General features: G+C 47.5%; 1 protein-coding gene across 1 annotated transcript in view; it reads right to left on the bottom strand.

The window, feature by feature from the left end:
• Positions 1 to 19,194, bottom strand: part of BANF2 (BANF family member 2) — a 38,600-nt gene that overhangs the window by 5,603 nt on the left and 13,803 nt on the right. The window contains exon 2 of the mRNA XM_058563274.1: positions 3,438 to 3,566. Within this exon, the coding sequence (XP_058419257.1) occupies positions 3,438 to 3,563 (126 nt within the window). The 5' untranslated portion in view covers positions 3,564 to 3,566. The remainder of the gene's footprint in view (positions 1 to 3,437; positions 3,567 to 19,194) is intronic.

The raw sequence follows: 19,194 nt of genomic DNA, 5'->3' as shown, positions 1-19,194 counted from the left end.
TGGCACATCTCAGTTCAGACAGGTGCTCACCGGGTACCGTGTGGACGGCGGAGATCTACCTCCTCAGGCTGACTGCTCTGCGGAAGGGCAGGCATGAAATAATCCAGAGCAAATGCGGCCAAATTCTTTACTTTTGAGCTCCTGAAGAGACTTGGGTGCATCTGTAGTGGAATCTAGTTTTGAAAGTCATGACTGAAACTTTGAGCCAGAGAACAGTTCACGCCACAGCCGAAGCTCTGGGGAAGTGCAGAAGGACAGAGGAGCAAGCCCTTCCAGGCACCCCGCCTTCCGTTGGAGAAGAGATGCAAGTCTGACCTGCAGGGGCAGGAATCGGGGAGAAGTTGCTGGATTTAGAGGCTGATAAGAGCTTGAGAAGGTGCCTCTACGCCTGTCCCCGTTCAGGGCCACATCCCTAGAGAGGCAATGGGGACACCCAGATAAGTCACAGTGGGGGGTCCCTGGGGCAGGGGGCTGGTGCCTCACCTCCCTGTGCTCCAGCGCCCTGGTGTCTTGGGAGCGTGCTGACAGCCAGGTGAGGCGCCCAGGCGAGTAGGGCTGAGGGCAGCCCAGTGGGTCCACATCCCAGTGGGTCCTCAGAAAGGGTGCAGAAAGAGCCAAGCGCCACTGGGACAAGGCCAAGAAAGCTGTCATGAGCAAGGGTGGAACCTGAGGCTGTTTTTGCTCACAGCGAAGAAACCCTGGCTGACCCCCAGCCTGGGGAGGAGGCTGCTACACCCCAGCAGAGGCCGGCAAGGACAGAGGGTGGTGGAAGGCCCAGAAAGATGTCCCTCCCTATGCCAGGCTTAGGTCTCCCGCAGGCAGGCTATAAAAACCCAGGAGCTCAGAGGATTTTAGGGCAGTGAAACAACTCTGTATAATGCTATAAGGGTGGATACGTCCTTACACATTGGTCAAAACCCATAGAATGCACAACACCAAGAGTGAACCCTAGTGTAAACTCTGGACTCTAGGAGAGAATCATGGGCCAGCGTAGGTTCTTCGATTATAACAAATGCACCCCTCTGGGGCGGGATGTTGGTAATGGGTGAGGCGTGCATGTTGCGGGGCAGGCAGTATTTGGGAACTCTCTGTATTTTCCACTCAATTTTGCTGTGAACCTAAAACTGCTCTAAAAAATAAAGCCTATTAAAAGCAATACAGGAGGCTGCATTTTTATTTGCTAAATCTGAGACCCGTGCCCTGCTAGGACCTGCCTGCTCCAGAGGCTCTTACTGCTGGCCCTGCCCACAGACCCGTCCTCACCCAGAAGCGCTTGCTCATCCTGTAGGTACCACAGTGGGGTCTCCTCCTGGATCCTCTTACAGGCCCAGCCAGGCCCCAGGCCCTGATATGGGTTTTCACCACCAAATTTCAGTGTAAGTCCCCTCCTCCCTGCCGGGTAAGCGCCTGGGCGGGGTCTTCCTGAGTGGTCTGTGACTGTTCAATCCACAGCCGTTCCGTCCTCACTCGTGACTCCAGTCAAGGTGTTAACAACCCCGCGCCTCTGTCTCCTCATTCGTGAAGTGGAGATAGCGACCTTCATCTCATTCACAGGTGGGTGAGGGGCTCAAAGCAAAGGGGACAGGTGAAATCCCGGCATCAGGGCCTGGAATTCATGGCCCTAGGGACAAGCAGGGCCTAGAAATAGAGTGCTGGTCACGGCGCTGTCCAGGAGGCAGTGACCACAAGAGGAGTGCGTCTCCAGGGGCCCAGCCGCACTCCAGAGAACACTCCCTTCTCCCCTATAGCCCTGAGTCTGTGTATTAAGTTCTCAGATGCCTGAAATTTTTCCATTATTCATTCATTTCTTTGTCTTAAACATGCCTATCATCCCACCTGTAATCCTCATTTAAAACACAGTTAAGATGGAAAAGGCAAAACTACCGGGACAGAAAACAAATCAGTGGTTGCCAGGGGCTGAGGCTGGGGAATCTGGAGAGCACAGGGGAACATTCTGGAGTGATGGGATTGTTCCATGTCTTATTATGGTAGTGGCTACATGACTGCATACATTTGTCAAAACTCTCAGAACTCCGAAATGAAAAAGGTGAAATTTACTGTATGTAACTAAAAATATTTTTTAAAAGATAAGTATGGCTGAACAACAACAAAACCTCCTAATTATGGAAATATTTGATCAATGGTGGTAGAAGCTGGAAAAGCGGTTACCTCTGGAGTGAGGATGGCACTGAATGTGCAGAGGCACGAGAGAACCATCAGGAATTCTGGAGATGTCCAATCACTCGATCCAGATAGTGAGTCCACGGGTATATATATGTCAAAATTCAGTGAGCTGAACCCTTCATATCAAGGTGGGTATGTTACACCACAATAGAACAGTAAAATGGAGAATTATTTCTTTTAAAAAAGAATTTTTAACAAAAAATATCTCCCCTACTCAGACTTGCCTACTTCACCACCTGCTTGGGAGTGGTCCTCTCTCCCTTATCTGGAGGAAAGAATCAAATCGACCGTAGTCGTGGAGCTCCTGCTTCCTAACAATACCACCTACTGGATATTAAATTGGCCAGCAGATTGGGGTGATATTCAGAATATTTAATAACTGGTGCAGAGCAGCGTGTCAATCAGAAAACCACAGGCCCAGTAGTTCAGATGCCCCCTGGAAACAGCCATGCTCTGTGTCCTGCAAACCAAACTGGTTCTCAGCCATGCATGCAGTGGTTCCCAGCCTCTCTGGGTGTTTCTGCAACATCTTCCTGCCTGGTGGTGCAGACTGACTTTACAAACTGAAGGGAATGAACAGTAACAGCTCTGTTCCTGGCACCTCTCTCAACCAAGCAGGCAATGCTCTGTGTGAATTCCCATCGCCTCCATATGTGTTCGCTTTCTGGGGTTCTCTTTGGGAATGTCTCCCACTCTCTCCTAAATTTCCAAGCAGCTTTGTGATAGTACCATAAAAACAAATAATTACATAGAAAAGAATGTTCAGATTCCATTGGAGATCCTTGAGGTCATTCTCGGACTGAAGTGACATCTTAAAACAATTCACATCCCTGTTCTCTGGTGTAGAGCCTAGATGCTGTTACTCCACATGCCATGGCCAGGCTGGTGTCCTAACAGGACAAGCGAGACCCCATGAGTCTCTTCATGGGGTTGGGGAGTGCACCCAAATCATCGATCCCGACAGCTCAGCCCCAGACTCGGGTGGCTGGCTCACTTCTGTTGACCCCAGGGTGTTTGAACACCAGGTGAATCGTGCCTGGCCCAGCTGCTCTGAGTGGAGCCATTCTATTTGCCTATTATCCACCAGCCCTTGAGTCTGCCCAGGCACGTGGGGTCAGGAGCACTGAAGCATGTGGCACCCTGCCAAGTGGCAGCTTTGCTTTCTGATGGCCCCTTGCAGGGACATGTGGCAGTGGCTGCCATCTGGCAGGACTGGGGGAAGAGAGATTGGAGAAATAAGAAAAGGGAATTACCTTGTTGAAACCTCTGGTGACCAAATTGATTGCAAGCTCATGGCTGATCCCATCTACCCAGACAACATCCTTTTCTCCAATGGGTTCAGAGAGGAAGGCCCTCAGCCTGGGAGACATGTGATCCATCTTCTGCAACAGCAGTGGGAGGAAAAGGGTTAGGAGGAGTGGACACTGGGGAACTCCCTCAGCCTACCAAGAGACGTGGGCAACAGATGGCAGGCTTCCTCCCACCATCCAACATTTATTGGGAATTTTCAGATGCCAGGTGAAATGCCCTGCACTCAAGGCATTTACACATCCATTCCCACCTGGACTAAGAGACATGTGATGGTCGCCGCAGATGTGTCTAATCCGACCAAAGGGTGTGCTTAATGCTAAGAACTGCAATGGGTTCCTTTTCGACTCTTCCCACCATAAATGCTTAAAGAAACAGCTTGCTTATCTTTAGCTAATTAACCTACTTTCTCTCTTAACTGCCCAACACATTTTTCATACTTTCATTTTAGCGTTTATCACACTCTATGATAGTTGGTTGTTTGGTTGCAAGTAACAGAAAACTCCTAAACTGGCTCAAATACTAAAGAAGACATTATATAACTCAAAAGCCCAAGAGTAAGGGTGGGTGTGGTACAATCAGGGTCACAGATCCATTTCTCTGATTCTTTCAACTTTTCTTCCTTGTGTTGGCTTCAGTCTTGGTTAGTTCCCCTCATGGTGACGAAATGGCTGCTCCAGCACTCATATTTCCCAACAACTCCACTCAGAAAGAAGGGAAGAGACACAACATCTCTCTGAGGAGTTCCAAGCAGAGCCTCAACCAGTCTCAAAGGTCTGCACAGGGTCACCAGTGTGAGCTGACTGTTGGCCATACCCCCCATCCTAGATCTGGGAGTGGAGTTGACTTTCTCTAAGCCATACAAACTGTGAGTTCAAGTGTAGTTACTTGAACAAAATCAGGATTATTATCCAGAGAACGGGAGATTGGTCTTAAGGCAGTAACTGTAACATACCACTATGGTCCACCCCTTTGATGAACCAACATCCATACACTCTTCTTCCCTTACATGATCATCAGAAATACCCACACTTGACTAAAACAGACTTACCCCTCCCCCAAAGGGTGAAGTCCTGTGATTCATCCAGTTACTGGATTCAGATTCAAGTTCTTATTTTCTGGGAGATGCATCATACTTTCCATCATGTCTGGAAGTGGCTGCTCATGGAATGGTAACCTATGAAGTAAATTCTAAAGTTCACTACCACCAGTGTAGCCAGCTATGTTGGGAAAAGCCAGGCTATCTGCAATATGAATTTCCAGAAGGGGAATTTTACATTTGGAGAAAGGGACAGTAGAAAATACATTCAATTGTCATTGTTCAATAATATATGCAATATTGAGGACTCCTTGCCCTGGTGGGAAAGCAAGTCCCTTGGTCAGACAAGCCCCTATTTGTGGGTTTGGTATCTCCCCTGTCCACTGCCTTGTTAACATCTGAGTGGGCATGGGGTCAATGCCTTCCAAGGAGAGTCACGGTTTTAGCACTTCACTTCTTGTGGGTACAAGTTCAGGGATTTCCCAGACAGATGGGCAATCTCAGGCAATAGTTGGCCATTTTCTTTGGCAATTCAGCTCCCTTAAGAATTTAATGGGTTTCTTCTGTTCAAGTCCATAGGCTGGTAGATTGAGCAGGAGATCATTTCAGGTCAGAATCCTTGAGCTGGCAACTGGCCTCTGTGTCTTGCTCACTGCCCTGCTCCTCAAATTAGTGGCGTCTTCCTTCATCTCTGAAGTGGGGAGATACCCCAGATTTTCTCCTTGCCCCCAGCTGTATCCCAGCTGCATCTTCACAATAAGTCAATTGTCCCCTTTATCAAGCTTGACATCCTTAAGACAAGATGCTCGGGAGAGACATGGGAACTGGGGGCAATGTTTTCTCGGGGCCCCAATCTTTTCTCTTGCTAACTCACCTGATTTGTTGCTTGTGTTCTAACTCTAGCCAGACAAATCTGCTTTTCCAACCCAGCAAGACTTGCTCATCAATCTCCAGTCACTTTAGATTACAGGCCACAGGCCCAAAGGCCCTGTCTTAGCAAAGCTGTATTTTCATCCCTCTCCACTCTCCAATGGGCCACCTTCCCCCTAAATGTGAGTCCTATGGGACCTTGAGGAAGACAGCTAGAGGTAGCCAACATCCTGAATATTCCTTCTCAGATCTCCAAATGTCATGTCTCTGTACGCATAAGGTCTGTATCCAAGGGTAAAACAGGCCCACTATAACCGGCCATTTTGCTAAACCAGGATCGTGTCCTCCTGGTTTGAGGAAAGACTTCCTTGCTGCTCTCTGCACAAACATCTCTTCTCAGCCAATCCACATCTAAGGTTTGCTCATCGTCGCATCTGCTTATTTATGATACAAGCAACAGAAAATCCAGTTCAAATTGGCTTACACAGTAAGGAGGTTTTATTAACAATATGCTACAGAGAATTCCAGAGGTGGATCATACGTGTTTTGATCAAGGCGCCAGCTTGATTTCCCTGCAACTGTCTAGGCTCCGCCTTCCTTTATACAGCCGGCCCTCTGTATCCGCAGATGGACTATGTTTATGATCCACGGTCGGTTGAATCCATGGATGCAGAACCTGTGGACGTGGGAGGGCCGACTAAGGGACTTGAGCATCAGTGGATTTTGGCATCCTTGAGGGGTCCTGGAACCATTTCCTGTGGATACCAAGGGATGACTGTATGTGGGCTAATCCTCAGCTTGACTCCTTCGTGGAAATAATTGGGCTGCGGAAGGGCCTGGCACGGTTTTTGTAAGCCACGCTCCCCGCCCCCAAAAGAAAACACTATTTTTCCCTAGAAGCTGCCAACAAATGTCTTCTGCAGTCCAAATGATCATATGCCAGGCCCTAAAACATGACTACAGCCTGATATATGTGTCTCACCTCTGGTTCAGAAGGCGAGTTACTGACCCGCAAAGCACATAGGCTGCAGAGGTGGCGAGGGAGCACGAAATCAGGGTAGTCTGTAATGTTACTGGGCGTGGTTACCCCATACCATGTCCACCCATATTCCCCAGTAGACTATGAGGCCCCTGAGGGCGGCAGCTGCCTCTTGATGGCCTCTCTGCCTGCCCCCGGCCCAGCGCCTAGTACTGCGCCTGGCACAGGGTCAGCACTCAACGACACAAATGGCTGGTGCACCCATTGCTTTCAAATGCCTCCCTTTCACAGCACTGGTCCCCTCCCCTGTGCCCATGCCCCCAATTCTCCTCCAGACCTTTCCGTAAAGTCCAGCTCCCCTTAGAAGCCTTCTTGCCCTAGGGGATGTTTTGTGACACTTTAATGAAACTAAACTCTTCAAGAGGTGCTGATCCAAAGGCACCGATTTTAGAAGTCAGCGGCTCCTAAGGAAAGTGGTCTCAATGTGTCGGCTGATTCTAGGAAGGGGAACATCTGTCAAGAGAAGTTGTCCAGACCCCTTGACTCTGGGGGTCTCAAATACACAGACGTGTGAGCTGCGATTACATTATTATGTGGAGGGCATTGGTCTCTCTCTTCAGCAGCTAAATATGAAGGTCTCTCTTAATCTGTGAAAATGTGTTAAAGGGCCAACTCTGCAGCAGCCATCGCCTCATGGGACAGTGAATCGGGATTGGTGGCCCAGCTCAGGGCGGGGCCAGTAAGACATCAGGATTTCTGAGCAGGAGGAAGAGCCCAGAGAGTGCTGGCGGGGTTCACCAACTTCGCAGAGGGAAAATTCCATTCACTATCCCATTGGCCATCTGTTAAGTTAAACATCTGCCTATTAAAAGAATAAATGGAAACTACAACATTGTTATCAACACACCAGCAGCATGAAAGACAGGTAATGATTAGCAACAGCTCGTGTGTGTGTGTGTGTGTGTGTGTGTGTGTGTGTGTGTGTGTTTGCTTTTCTCACACACCTGATCTCACTTTGATCCTCGGAACACCACGGAGCATAGGCAGTGATATTTACCCTCCAAAGGACCCACTGAATAAAAGGTCTTCGCATTCATTAGGATGCCTTTGTCTGCAACAGTGGTTCTCAACTGGGGGTGAATTGTCCCCCTCCCCAACCGAACATTTGGCAGTGTGCCTGGAGACACTTCTCACTGTCACAACTCAGGGAGAGGGAAGCACTATTGTCATCCAATGTCATCCAGAGGTTCAGAGTTCCTGCTAAACATCCTATAATGCACACAACAGCCCTCCCACAACAAAGAATTAGCCTGCCCCAAAAGTCGATAGGGTCAAGGTTGAGAAACTCTGGCTACAAGTAACAGAAAACCCTGACTCACACAGTCTTAAACAATAAATACATTTCCAGTCTCACATACCCAGAAATCCATCAGTGAGGTGGACCCAGGATTTTGTCAGTCAGTGGCTCTGTGTTATCAAGGACCAGGCTAGCTGCTCCCAAGGTCCCAAGATGCCCACAGAATTTGCTTGGGTCGCATGCTGACATGAACACTTCCAAAGGAAGGAGAGGCTGTTTCTGCTTGGGTGCCCCCAGAACCTCTTCAGCAGAACGTTGCTTAGTTTCACGGGCCAGACCCAGGCAACATACCCACCTGTCAATTAGTCACTGGCCAGGAGGGTGGGACGGCGTGGAGGTGTGGATGAGGTCAGCCTCCCCAGCATATGGCTTCTCAGAGAAAGTTGGGTTCTGTAAGAAGTAGGCAAACGACCCTGGCTGCTACATCTTCTAAACTCTGGTCTAATATTCAGGCACTTCTCAAAGTTTAATGTGTGCACAGACCACCTTGGGGGGGGGTCTTGTTTAAAAATGCAGGTTCTGAGGCAGCAGGTCTCAGAGATGGGGTGAGCCCTGAGATGCTGCATTTCTAACAGGCTCCTAAGAAGATGCCAAGACTGCTGGCCAACGGATCACACTCTGAGTAGCAAGGCATTACATGGTGTCGCTTATTCTTTTTACGTTATTTTATATTTAATTGGGGGTAAAACACACATAGCATAAAGTTTACCATCTTAACCATTTTTAAGTGCACAGTTCAGTAGTGTTAAGTATATTCATATTGTTGTGCAACCACCAGAACTCTCCATCTTGCAAAACTGAAACTCCACACCCGTTAAACAACTGCCCTTCCCCACCTCCCCCCAGCCCCTGCCAACACCATTCCACTTTCTGTCTCTAAGAATTTGACTTCTAGGTACCTCTTATAAGTGGATTCATACAGTACTTGCCTTTTTATATCTGGATTATTTCACTCAGCATAATGTCCTCAAAGTTCAACCACGTTGTATCATGGGTCAGAATTTTCTTCCTTTTTAAGGCTGAATAATATTCTATCGTGTGTATTTACCACATTTTGTTTATTCATTCATTTGTCGATGGACACCTGGGGTGTTTCCACCTTTTGGCTACTGTGAATAATGCTGCTATGAACATGGGTGTATAAATATCTCTTCAAGGTCCTGCTTTCAACTGTTTTGGATATATACGCAGATATGGGATTGCTGGATCATATGGTAATTCTATGTTTAATCTTTTGAAGAACCACCATACTGTTTCCGTGGAGGCTGTACCAATGCAGTTTATTCTTAAACTTGACAGCATATTAGACTCACATTGGGAAATTTACAAATTACTGATGCTTAGGTCCCTCTCCAGAGTTTGATGTAATTAGCATGAAGCGTAGTAGCCTAGACACTGGAATTTTTAAAAACTCCTCAGATGATTCCCATATGCTTCAAAGTTTGAGAACCACTGTTTCCTTGTCATTTTCTTCTTTCTCATAATATTACGAGCAGGTTTTCTAGGACGATGGGATTCCAGCTAAGTGGGACTTGATGGTGGGCTCTGCAACATCTGTGTCACCAGATGGTAAATGCTCACCGACTTGCAGGCCGTGTCCACCCCCTCCCCCAATCACCAGGCACATCATATCCTCATTAGCCATCAGTAGAAAGATTTAACTATGACTCCCGGTGGCTTTGAAGTCCGAGAACTTCAGAGCAGGCAGACCTCAATAACGGCCTACACCTTTTTAAAAAAAAAAAAAAATTTTTTTAAGGGATCTTTACTTCAAAGGAAATTTTACCTGGAATCCCTTTACATAAAATAGATCAAAGCAGAATTACTCTATTGACTCGGGAATGAGGTGAGGACACTAGAGCCCCCCACCCCTGGAAACAAGGAGCCATCCCCATCGTCCCCCTCGTGCACCCCCAAAACCCCTTTCTGATCTAGCCTAAACCCCTCATTTCACCCATAAGAAAAACAAGGCCCAAGAAGTCAAGTGACTTGCTCAAGATCACGCACCTAGCAGAGCACAGCTGGCTCTCTGTTTCCTAGAGGAGCACCCCATCTACGTCACATGGCATTTCCTGGGCGGGCTTTAGTGGGGGCTGCGTTAGGGTCAGACAAGCATTCCACCACCGTGTGAGAAAACCGCCGTAAACGCCTTAACATGGTCCCGCCCCGCACGATTCTCAAGGTACGCGGTGTCCTCTCAATTACTTTATTTTGAACCACAAAGTACTGTTTGGGGAGGACACATTGGCAGGAAATGGCTTCAGTCAAGTCTGGTTTTATGCTCAGAGAAGTCACCCACCTGGTTAAGTAAGGAATAAAAGAGTCAATGGAATTTAATCATGATTCCCAAAGGAACGACCTTCTAGTTGTAAATATTTGACATCATTTAAAGACCATTTAAAAAATCTATACACTAGGCCTTTACAAGTAGGCTATCACAGATAGGCCCCTATCAGATTAATGGGGCGGGGGGCTCGGGGGGACTGCCCTAATGCCAAGCAAATGGGTATTTGGGGCTTGGGATATGATTTTCAGTGGGGACACTATACACAAATTCAAAAAGTGACATCTCTCGACAACCATTAGCTGGAAGTGAAGTCATTATTCTCTGAAACCACATAAGGTGACTCACAAAGGGACTCTGATGATGAAGACACCCGTGTGGATCATACGTGAATATGGTTAGAATGCTACCGTTTTCTTGAAATGTAAATGGGAAAAGTGCAATATTTCTAAATATATTATTTTATATAATATGTGATTTTAAGTGTGTCTAATTAAATTATGAAATTAACTGGTATAAGTAGACATCTATCTATATCCATATCTCTAAAAGTTTACATATTCAAATGGCCAAAAACTATTTTGGGGGGTCTTCTTATTGAGAAAACGAGGGATTATCTTTCTTTCGTGTTGCTTTATATTTGGGCATATACGGTCTGGCAGTGCACTTAAGCTTCACGTTTTGCTCTCGCCCTTTATTGAGGTGGTAACAAGGGGTACAAGGGGAAATTTGCACACGTGGTCACATTGTTGAGGATGCTGCTGCCCACATCTTCTTCTCTGAAATGTCCCACATGATAAATCTTTTGGAATTTAATGCGAAGAAAAAAATATACCTTTCAAAATTGGTGTATTTCTACCTTTATGATAAAAAGAATTTTTAAACATCATATTTTCCTTTTTACTCAGCCTACTAGGAAGCTTTGAGCTTTGATCATGTAGAGTAACTAGCACAGATTAAAACCTCCTTCCCTTCATAGTTATCATATTTATTTCTTTTGCTCAAATGCCTTAATTTTCTCTTTCTACCTTTACTTTAAAACTTAAATTCATATGCTAAAAGTACTCATGCCCTTTATTGAAAGCTGCTTTATTATGTGCTCAAAGCCTCAAAGATATGGAGAATGTAAATTAGTTGGTTCAGAAATGGACGCATTACCTAGCCCGGGCCAAGTCTGGGGCTTCTATTGGAATTAGTGGTAAAAAGGCTGTCTTTCTCTGCAAGGATTGCTCAGCTAGTAGGATGGGAGTGCAGAACTGCTGATGACTATCCTTGCCATCACCTGTGCCTGAGAGCCTGCCTGAGAAGGAAGCAACATGTAGGAAAGCAGATCTGAGAGAAGGAAAGTGACAGATTGCCCAATAATCATTTGCAGGCCTGGATCTAGCCACACCTGAAGGCACCTACCCCTGGACTTTTCAATTATGTCAGGCAATATTTCCCACTTTTGTTTAATTCAGTTTAAGTTGGGATTGTGCTATTTGTAACAAAGAGTCTTAACTAATACACCCTCAATATTCATTCATTCACTCACTCATTCAACAGGTGTTTGTGGTGCACCTACTATGTGTCAAGTCCTATGCTGGGCACAAAAGCATCTTCATTCCACCCAGAGACCTGGAACAGGACCAGTCCCAAGGCTTAAGCATCAGGGATGGAAAAAATTATTTTTCAATGACCATTAATGCTCACCATTCAAAAATAAAGGTAATATTTGCCTTCCTCGCCCTTAGCTCCAAGTCTACAATGGCAAACAAGCCCTTTGGTGGCTGTTTCACACGTGCTTTAATTACGGATCTTTCTCTAAATGGGTCTACAAGTGATAAACACCCAAATAAGTTCAATGATTCTCTGACCTCTGCTGAGCACCACCTGTATGCAAGGCCTTGCGTTAAGTCTGTGAACGCACAGGACAAGGCCTTCCACGGGTGCCTCTCCCAGGGAAAACTTAACCCGCCCATCACGAGGTCTAACGAGCAGGGCGGGGTCAGCGATAAGGGGGACATTCCCAGAGGCAAGAGGTCACCTCTTCAGGGAGAGGGAGAGGGAGGGTTGACATCATGGATTCCAGACTCCACTCAAAGGGCCACCCAGGGCTGCCAGATCCCTGCTGGCTGTGCTGGGTCGGGGGCAGGAGACCTGAGTGTGATTTCAGCTCTGCCCGCGACCGGCAGTGTGACCTTGGGCAAGTCACCTCCACCTCCTGTTTACAAAACCAGAGTGTTGGATTAGCTGGCACTCCTCGTTCTGGTCCCTTCAAACTTTTTGTGTCTTTGTTAATTTATAGTCTTTAGATGGTACAAAATTCATACAGGCCCACAGTCCCAATTTTGCCATTTTCAAATCCAAAAAGCTTTGAAAACCAGAAGACTTTTTTTTTTTGAAATTTATTTGGCAACAAAACCTGGCCAGAACTAACATGAAGCTATTTGTAGTCTTTATTATCTCACATAGTGTGAATAGTTAGACACTTTGCCACAAGAATATTAATGGGTTTGTTTACAGGGCACTGGGCCAGACTCCACTGGGAATGATCTGTAATATACAGTATAGGCACCATATTGCCTTTCTAAAATTCAAAAAAATCTGAATTCCCCCAAACTCCTGGCCCCAGAAGTTTTGAGTAAGCTTTTATAGACCTAAGATCAGTGAGCCTGTAGCCAACACAACTTGCAACGACCCCCACAAGTAGCCACTCTCCAGCTTGTCCAAACTCCACCTTTCTTGGCCCATGACCCTAAGTCTCCCAACCCCCTTTCCCTGAATATAGTCGTCCCCTTTCTCTAAAATCCTATCTATGCTGGATATTCTTTGTCTGGATAGTGGTTCCAGCCGGGACTCTTGCTGGTTGCATCTTTCCTTCATGAAAATATTTCCTCTCCTTCAGGACCCTGTTCTCTGCAAAGGATCAGGGGCCAACCTAATAAAATAAGTTGTCTAAGGAATGGATGAGTGTATTAGTTACCCTCCACGGACAAGACATCGCTGTATTTGTAACAGACGTCTATACACTTTTTCACTTTTTATTTTTAATTGCGGTAAAATACACATAACATAAAATTTACGATCTTAATCATTTTTAACTGTACAGTTCAGTAGTGTTAAATATTTTCACATTGTTGTGCAACCAATCTGCAGAAATTTTTAATACCCATTAAACAATAACTCTCCATTTCTCCCTGCCCTCAGTCCCTGGCAATCACCATTCTACTTTCTGGCTCTACTAATTTGACTATTCCAGGTACTGCATATAAGTGGAATCGTACAGTAGTGTTTGTCTTTTTGTGATTGGCTTATTTCTCTTAGCATAATGTCCTCAAGGTTCATCCATGTTGTATCATGTGTCAGAATTTTCTTTATAAGGCTGAACAATATTCCATTGTATGTACATATCAAATTTTATCATCATTTATCCATTGATGGACATTTGGGTTGCTTCCCCTTTTTGACTATTGAGGATAATTCTGCTATGAACATGGGCATACTGTAACATAGTTTTTTTGTGTGTGTGTGTGAGGAAGGTCAGCCCTGAGCTAACATCCATGTTAATCCTCCTCTTTTTGCTGAGGAAGACCGCCTCTGAGCTAACATCTATTGCCAATCCTCCTCCTTTTTTTCTCCCCAAAGCCCCAGTAGGTAGTTGTACATCATAGTTGCACATCCTTCTAGTTGCTGTATGTGGGACGCCGCCTCAGCATGGCCGGAGAAGTGGTGCGTCGGTGTGTCCCCGGGATCCGAACCCGGGCCGCCAGTAGCGGAGCGCGCGCACTTAACCGCTAAGGCACGGGGCCGCCCTGTAACACAGATTTTTAAACCTCTTGGTTTGCACCTCCTTATGGGTAGAGTTTTTTGATTCCTCCTCTCTCTGCCATTATGCCCCAGAAAGAAGGGAAAGCAATGTCATCTTGGGAAGGAGAAGGAGTTTCTTCAGAAGAAAGAAAGAGAAACAGAGAGTCCAAGTCTCTTGCCCCATGGATTCTAGAAAGAGGAAGGAGAAAGCTGATCCCATTATCAACAAGAGAGAAGATGATGTTTGGGAAGTATGTATCCTCCCTCTCTGGGACAAAAATCCCAAAGTGGGCAGACATGTTAGATTCCAGAGAGTAAAGTCTGGAACATTGGCCAGGCTGTGGGAATGGTGCATGAGACCTAGTGGCCTGCTTCCCTGGGCTTACCAGGAGATGACAAGAACAGGCCACTTCCAAAGCGTACTAAGCAGTGGTGCAGCAACCACAAACAATGGCAGATAGACGAGCCTGAGCACAAAGCGGAAGATGCCCCAAGTCAGAAGGAAGAGGTTCCAAAAGTAGGGACTTACAACCAGGGTAAACGACCAAGCCATAGACCACAGCAGTGGGTGTCAGAATATTCCTAAAAGGCCAGAGGGGGCTGGTCACCCTGCGGACTGGAGCAGCCACGCTGCCACGGGATCGCCTGATCACAGCCACATCATCCTGCAGAATCCACAGGTATTCAAAGCCCTGTCTACACTGCCGTAAAGACTCATAGACGCTGCTCCCACCCCCAGAGCCACATGGCTCCTTAGCGGGGGTGGGGATGGGAGAGCGGTCACTAAGGAGACACACCTCCCAACAGAGACTCTTTAAAGCAGCTGGATAGCTGACTACTCACACCACAAGAACACAGTTTGAAACAGAAGAGAGAGCGTAGTAGGTGCTGTTGATGCAATGCCCAGGTCCCCTGGACCAGCTGGTGCACCCATCCCCCATCTGCTACAAGTGCTGTCACCAAAACTCCCTGTGGTGACTTTCCCTGGAGTATTGCCTTGGCAGTGGGAGCCACCACACCTGGAGACACGTGGAGGTTAGGGGCCCAGATCCTGTCTGAGGGCAGCCAGTGACCCCTGACACTGAAGTACAAAAGCCTAATCCCCTCATCTTTAGTGGGACCAACTCTCTGGCACCACTCCTGCTCCAGAACTCCCGGGAGACCAGAAGGAAGCTGATTCCAGCCAGCAGCAGCCTTGCCCAGCTCCTTCCGCCTGCTTCCCTCCTCCCCAACCCCCTCACTGGGCCATGTGCTCCTGAATCCCAGTCTCAGTTCTGCTTCCCGGAACCCACCTAAGACACAACACCCTGCTGACTAGTCTACGTCTCCTGGTACCGCATCAGTTGGTGGTGCCCAAGAATAAAGAAGTGCATTTTCTGGCTGGCCCAGTGGCGTAGTGATTAAGTTCACGCCCTCCGCTTCAGCGGCCCAGGGTTTGCAGGTTTGAATCCCAGGCGTGGACCTACACACTGCTCATCAAGGCATGCTGTAGTGGCGTCTCATATCCAATATGGAGGAAGGTGGGCACAGATGTTAGCTCAGGGCTAATCTTCCTCAGCAAAAAAGAGGAAGATCGGCAAGGAATGTTAGCTCAAGGCCAACCTTCCTCACCAAAAAAAAAAAAAAAAAAAAAATGCATTTTCTTCGCACATCTAAGTGTAGTGCGAATGGATTTGTGACTGACTCCACTGTATAGTTAGCAATGTGTTAAGGCAATGATGACTTTAATGAGGGGTTTATGGGCCCTGGAGTAAGGCCCCCGGAGATGCAGTCTGGGGGCAGGTGGCTGTTCTCCGCTCCCCTTTGCCTGCAGGGCCCTCTGGGTGGCTGCTGGGCTGGTCTCTAACCCAAACCTCCCATGAGGGTTTGTTCCCCCAGACTAGTGTGGCCAGATGTAGGAAATAAAAATAGAAGATGTCCAGATAAATTTGAATTTCAGATAAACAATGAATAACTTATGAATATAAGTACGACCCAAGAATTTCACAAGACATTTTGATACTAAAGAAGTTATTCGTTGTTTACCTGAAATTCAAATGTAACTGGGCATCCTGTATTTTTTCCGGCAGCCCTCTTCCACACCAGCTGACTCAGCCCAAGCCTCTAGATCCCCCCACACTCCGGACCCTGGGGTGCCAGGTGAGCTGCAGGGTCAGAAATTCTTCCTGTTGGGATTTCTCTCCTGGCTTGGTCTCTTTCAGGCCAGCCACTTATGCCTCCCTCCCTGGATCTAACGAAAGCCACAGACTCTCGAAGCTCGAAGCTAAAAGGGAAACAGCATGATAATACATAGCTAGGGAGATAATTGCGGGAGGACGACACGTCACGTCACTCAGAAATCGCCTCAGAGGCAAACACCAGTTTGGATGTCAGCGTGTTCCTGCTCATCTGGAAAGAACGCCTGGTGCTAGCTGGGGCTCACCCTGGGACTAGAACAGAATAAGGATTGCAGGCAAGTGGGAGAAACGGGACCGGTGGGGGCTCACGTTTGTCGAGCACCTACTACATGCCTCTCTCTGTGGCCATCATCATACTTAATCCTCAAAGTTTATTCGGCAGTACTGGAGAATTGTTTCTATTTTGAGAGATGGAGAAACTAAGACCCAGCGGGGCAAAGAGGGTGACACATCTAGTAAAATGCAGTGATGGGACATAAGCTCAGGTCTGGGTGGCTCTAAAGCCCACGCTCTTTCCTCTCCAGGATTGGAATCAAAGGAACAACAAATGCAATTTTAGCTGACGCCGTCCCTGCCTGCCACATCCTCGGGGGCAAGCACCTGTGGCTCTCTGCCCTGCAAGTGGGCAGGGCTGGAGTGTGGGGACGAGACGCCCCTGGGAACAGCCTCAGCTGATGGGTGCGAGCTGGTGGGATGAACACCCAGTCTCTGCATCCTCAAGTGGGACAATTCTGAGGCGTGTTCCATGTCCCCTTCCAGACATCCCCAGAGGGACTGAGCCTCGATTGCACATGGCAGTATCCTGCTCAGGAACCCAGTTAGCGGCCGCGCTCCCTTCCCTGCCTCACTCCCTCAGTCCACTACCTGTGTGACCTGGACCCTCTCCCAAATTTACTACTTGCACTTAGATTCGATTCTCAGGGTTGGTGACTGGGAAACCCAACCTAAGATAACAATTAGCGCCTAACCTATTCCTCAGGCACTGCAGGAAGCTCTTCTCATGAATGCCTCAATCTACCCATCTGTGTGAGGAGGTGGGTTCCAGGACTATCCCCATTCTACAGATAAGAACAGGAACTGACCCGAGCACTGCCAGCCCCACGCTCTGGACTGAGTTCTTCTACTTGGGTGCAAATGCAGACTGGGGCTGCAGCACCGGACTGTGGGACAGCAAGAGGACACGTCGTGGCACAGGTGGGAGTCTGCAATTGGGCAGAGTTTTACGCATCGCATTCACTCCGCTCTAAGAGGGGGCGTAAGGCCCGTAGGCCCGTATGCTGTGTGTGTCTCTGACTTGTTCTCTGGCAGACATAGTGCCTAGTCCAAGGTTCGACTCTCCTTTATCGCTTCGGCTCTCACATTGTGTGCACCTGCCTCTGTCTGCTGGTCCTCAGCATGGCGGCTCCAGTACCTTCTAAGGACCCTACAGTTCCTCATGTCTCTGCCTGTGAGAGTATGCGTCTATGCATCTGTCAGTCTCAGTTCAGAAATTGGCTCTAAGTGACTTGCCCAGTATTCCCAAATGCAAGAGACTTACTTAAGACTCAAAAAACTCATAGCTGGGGCCACTCATAGCTGGTGGCGCAAGAGGTTAAGTGCGCGTGCTCCACTGTGGTGGCCCAGGGTTTGCAGATTCGGATCCCAGCACGCACCAACGCACCGCTTGTCAAGCCATGCTGTGGCGGCGTCCCATATAAAGTGGAGGAAGATGGGCACGGATGTTAGCCCAGGGCCAGTTTTCCTCAGCAAAAAAAGAGGAGGATTGGCAGATGTTAGCACAGGGCTGATCTCCTCACAAAAAAAACTCATAGCCTTGTTGGCTCTGGCTTCAGAAAGGAGGTCTCAGCCAGAGAGTTCTGTTCTTTTCTTTCTGATTTGTCTCCATTCAAAAGCCAGGTTCTCAAGGCTTTAAAAAAAGAATTTCCCAAATATTGCCATTGATTTCATTTATTGCATTATCATCTGAGCAGAAAATGAACTATTTGTATTGCACATAGGACTCTGGCAGAGACCATACGCTGGAGTTTCGGTAATTTCTGGAGCCCTTTTGGCATTTTGTAGCCATCAAAAGACAACCCTGGGGGCCGGCCCCATGGCGTAGCGGTTAAGTTCGTGCTCTCCACTTTGGCGGCCAGGGTTCATGGGTTTGGATCCTGGGCCTGGAGCTACGCATTGCTTATCAAGCCATGCTGTGGCGGCCTCCCACATACAAAACGTAGAGGAAGATGGGCACGGATGTTAGCCCAGGGCCAATCTTCCTCAGCAAAAAGAGTAGGATTGGCAACAGATGTTAGCTCAGGGCTAATCTTCTTCACACACACAAAAAAAGATAACCCTGCCCATTTGCAAACACACAGCTGGACACAGAGCACAACCACATTCCTTAGGGGAAGAGATTCTGCATTCCCTGGCCTGGGCAGGGCCGTGTTCTGCTCCTACTAAGGGTCAATCTCATCACTAGATTGTCAAGGAAGAGTTTAGGCTGGAAGGGATCTTAGTTTCAATCACCTTTTTGAAATTAGACCCCCTTTTGAACATCTATTAAAAGTTCAAGAGCCAGCCCGATGGCCTACTCGTTAAAGTTCAGTGCTCTCACCGCTTTGGTGGCCCAGGTTTGTTTCCCGGTTGCGGAACCACACCACCCGTCTGTCAGTTGCCATGCTGTGGCGGCGGCTCACATAGAAGAACTAGAAAGACTTACAACTAGGATATACAACTATGTACTGGAGCTTTAGGGAGAAAAAGAAGTTCAGATTAGGGGTTACAGAGGCAAAATCCTGAGGATCCAGACAAGTGAAAAAAACCAAATCAGTGAGGAAATACAGTGCAAGGGCAATGATAAAGGTGGACTGACATGTGGCATTCATCAGGGAGGTCACAAGGTGGTGTGGACTGTGGTTGCCGGGGGTCCCACACCCACCTAAAGGAGGTCACTCCCTCTCAGGAACGCGGGTCGCAGGTGGCCAGATCTTGTTATTTCAAGAGAAGCCAAAAATTTAGATTTTTATGTGCAAGTTCCCAATTTTTAAATGTTGGACAATAATTCAAATATCTGTAACATGATGTGGACCAACAAAACAAAGCCATGCCACCAGTTTGCCTCCCCTGCTGTAGATTTTCCTTCCAGAAAAACACCCAATTTGCACATATAAATAAAATTGGACATCAAATTTCAGGGGGTTGTGGATCAGGGACCCTAGATTAGGA

This window comes from Diceros bicornis, chromosome 19, assembly GCF_020826845.1.
Source record: "Diceros bicornis minor isolate mBicDic1 chromosome 19, mDicBic1.mat.cur, whole genome shotgun sequence".
Taxonomy (NCBI): domain Eukaryota; kingdom Metazoa; phylum Chordata; class Mammalia; order Perissodactyla; family Rhinocerotidae; genus Diceros; species Diceros bicornis.
The sequence above is the reverse complement of the archived record's forward strand: the minus strand, read 5'-3'. Positions and strand labels throughout refer to the sequence as shown.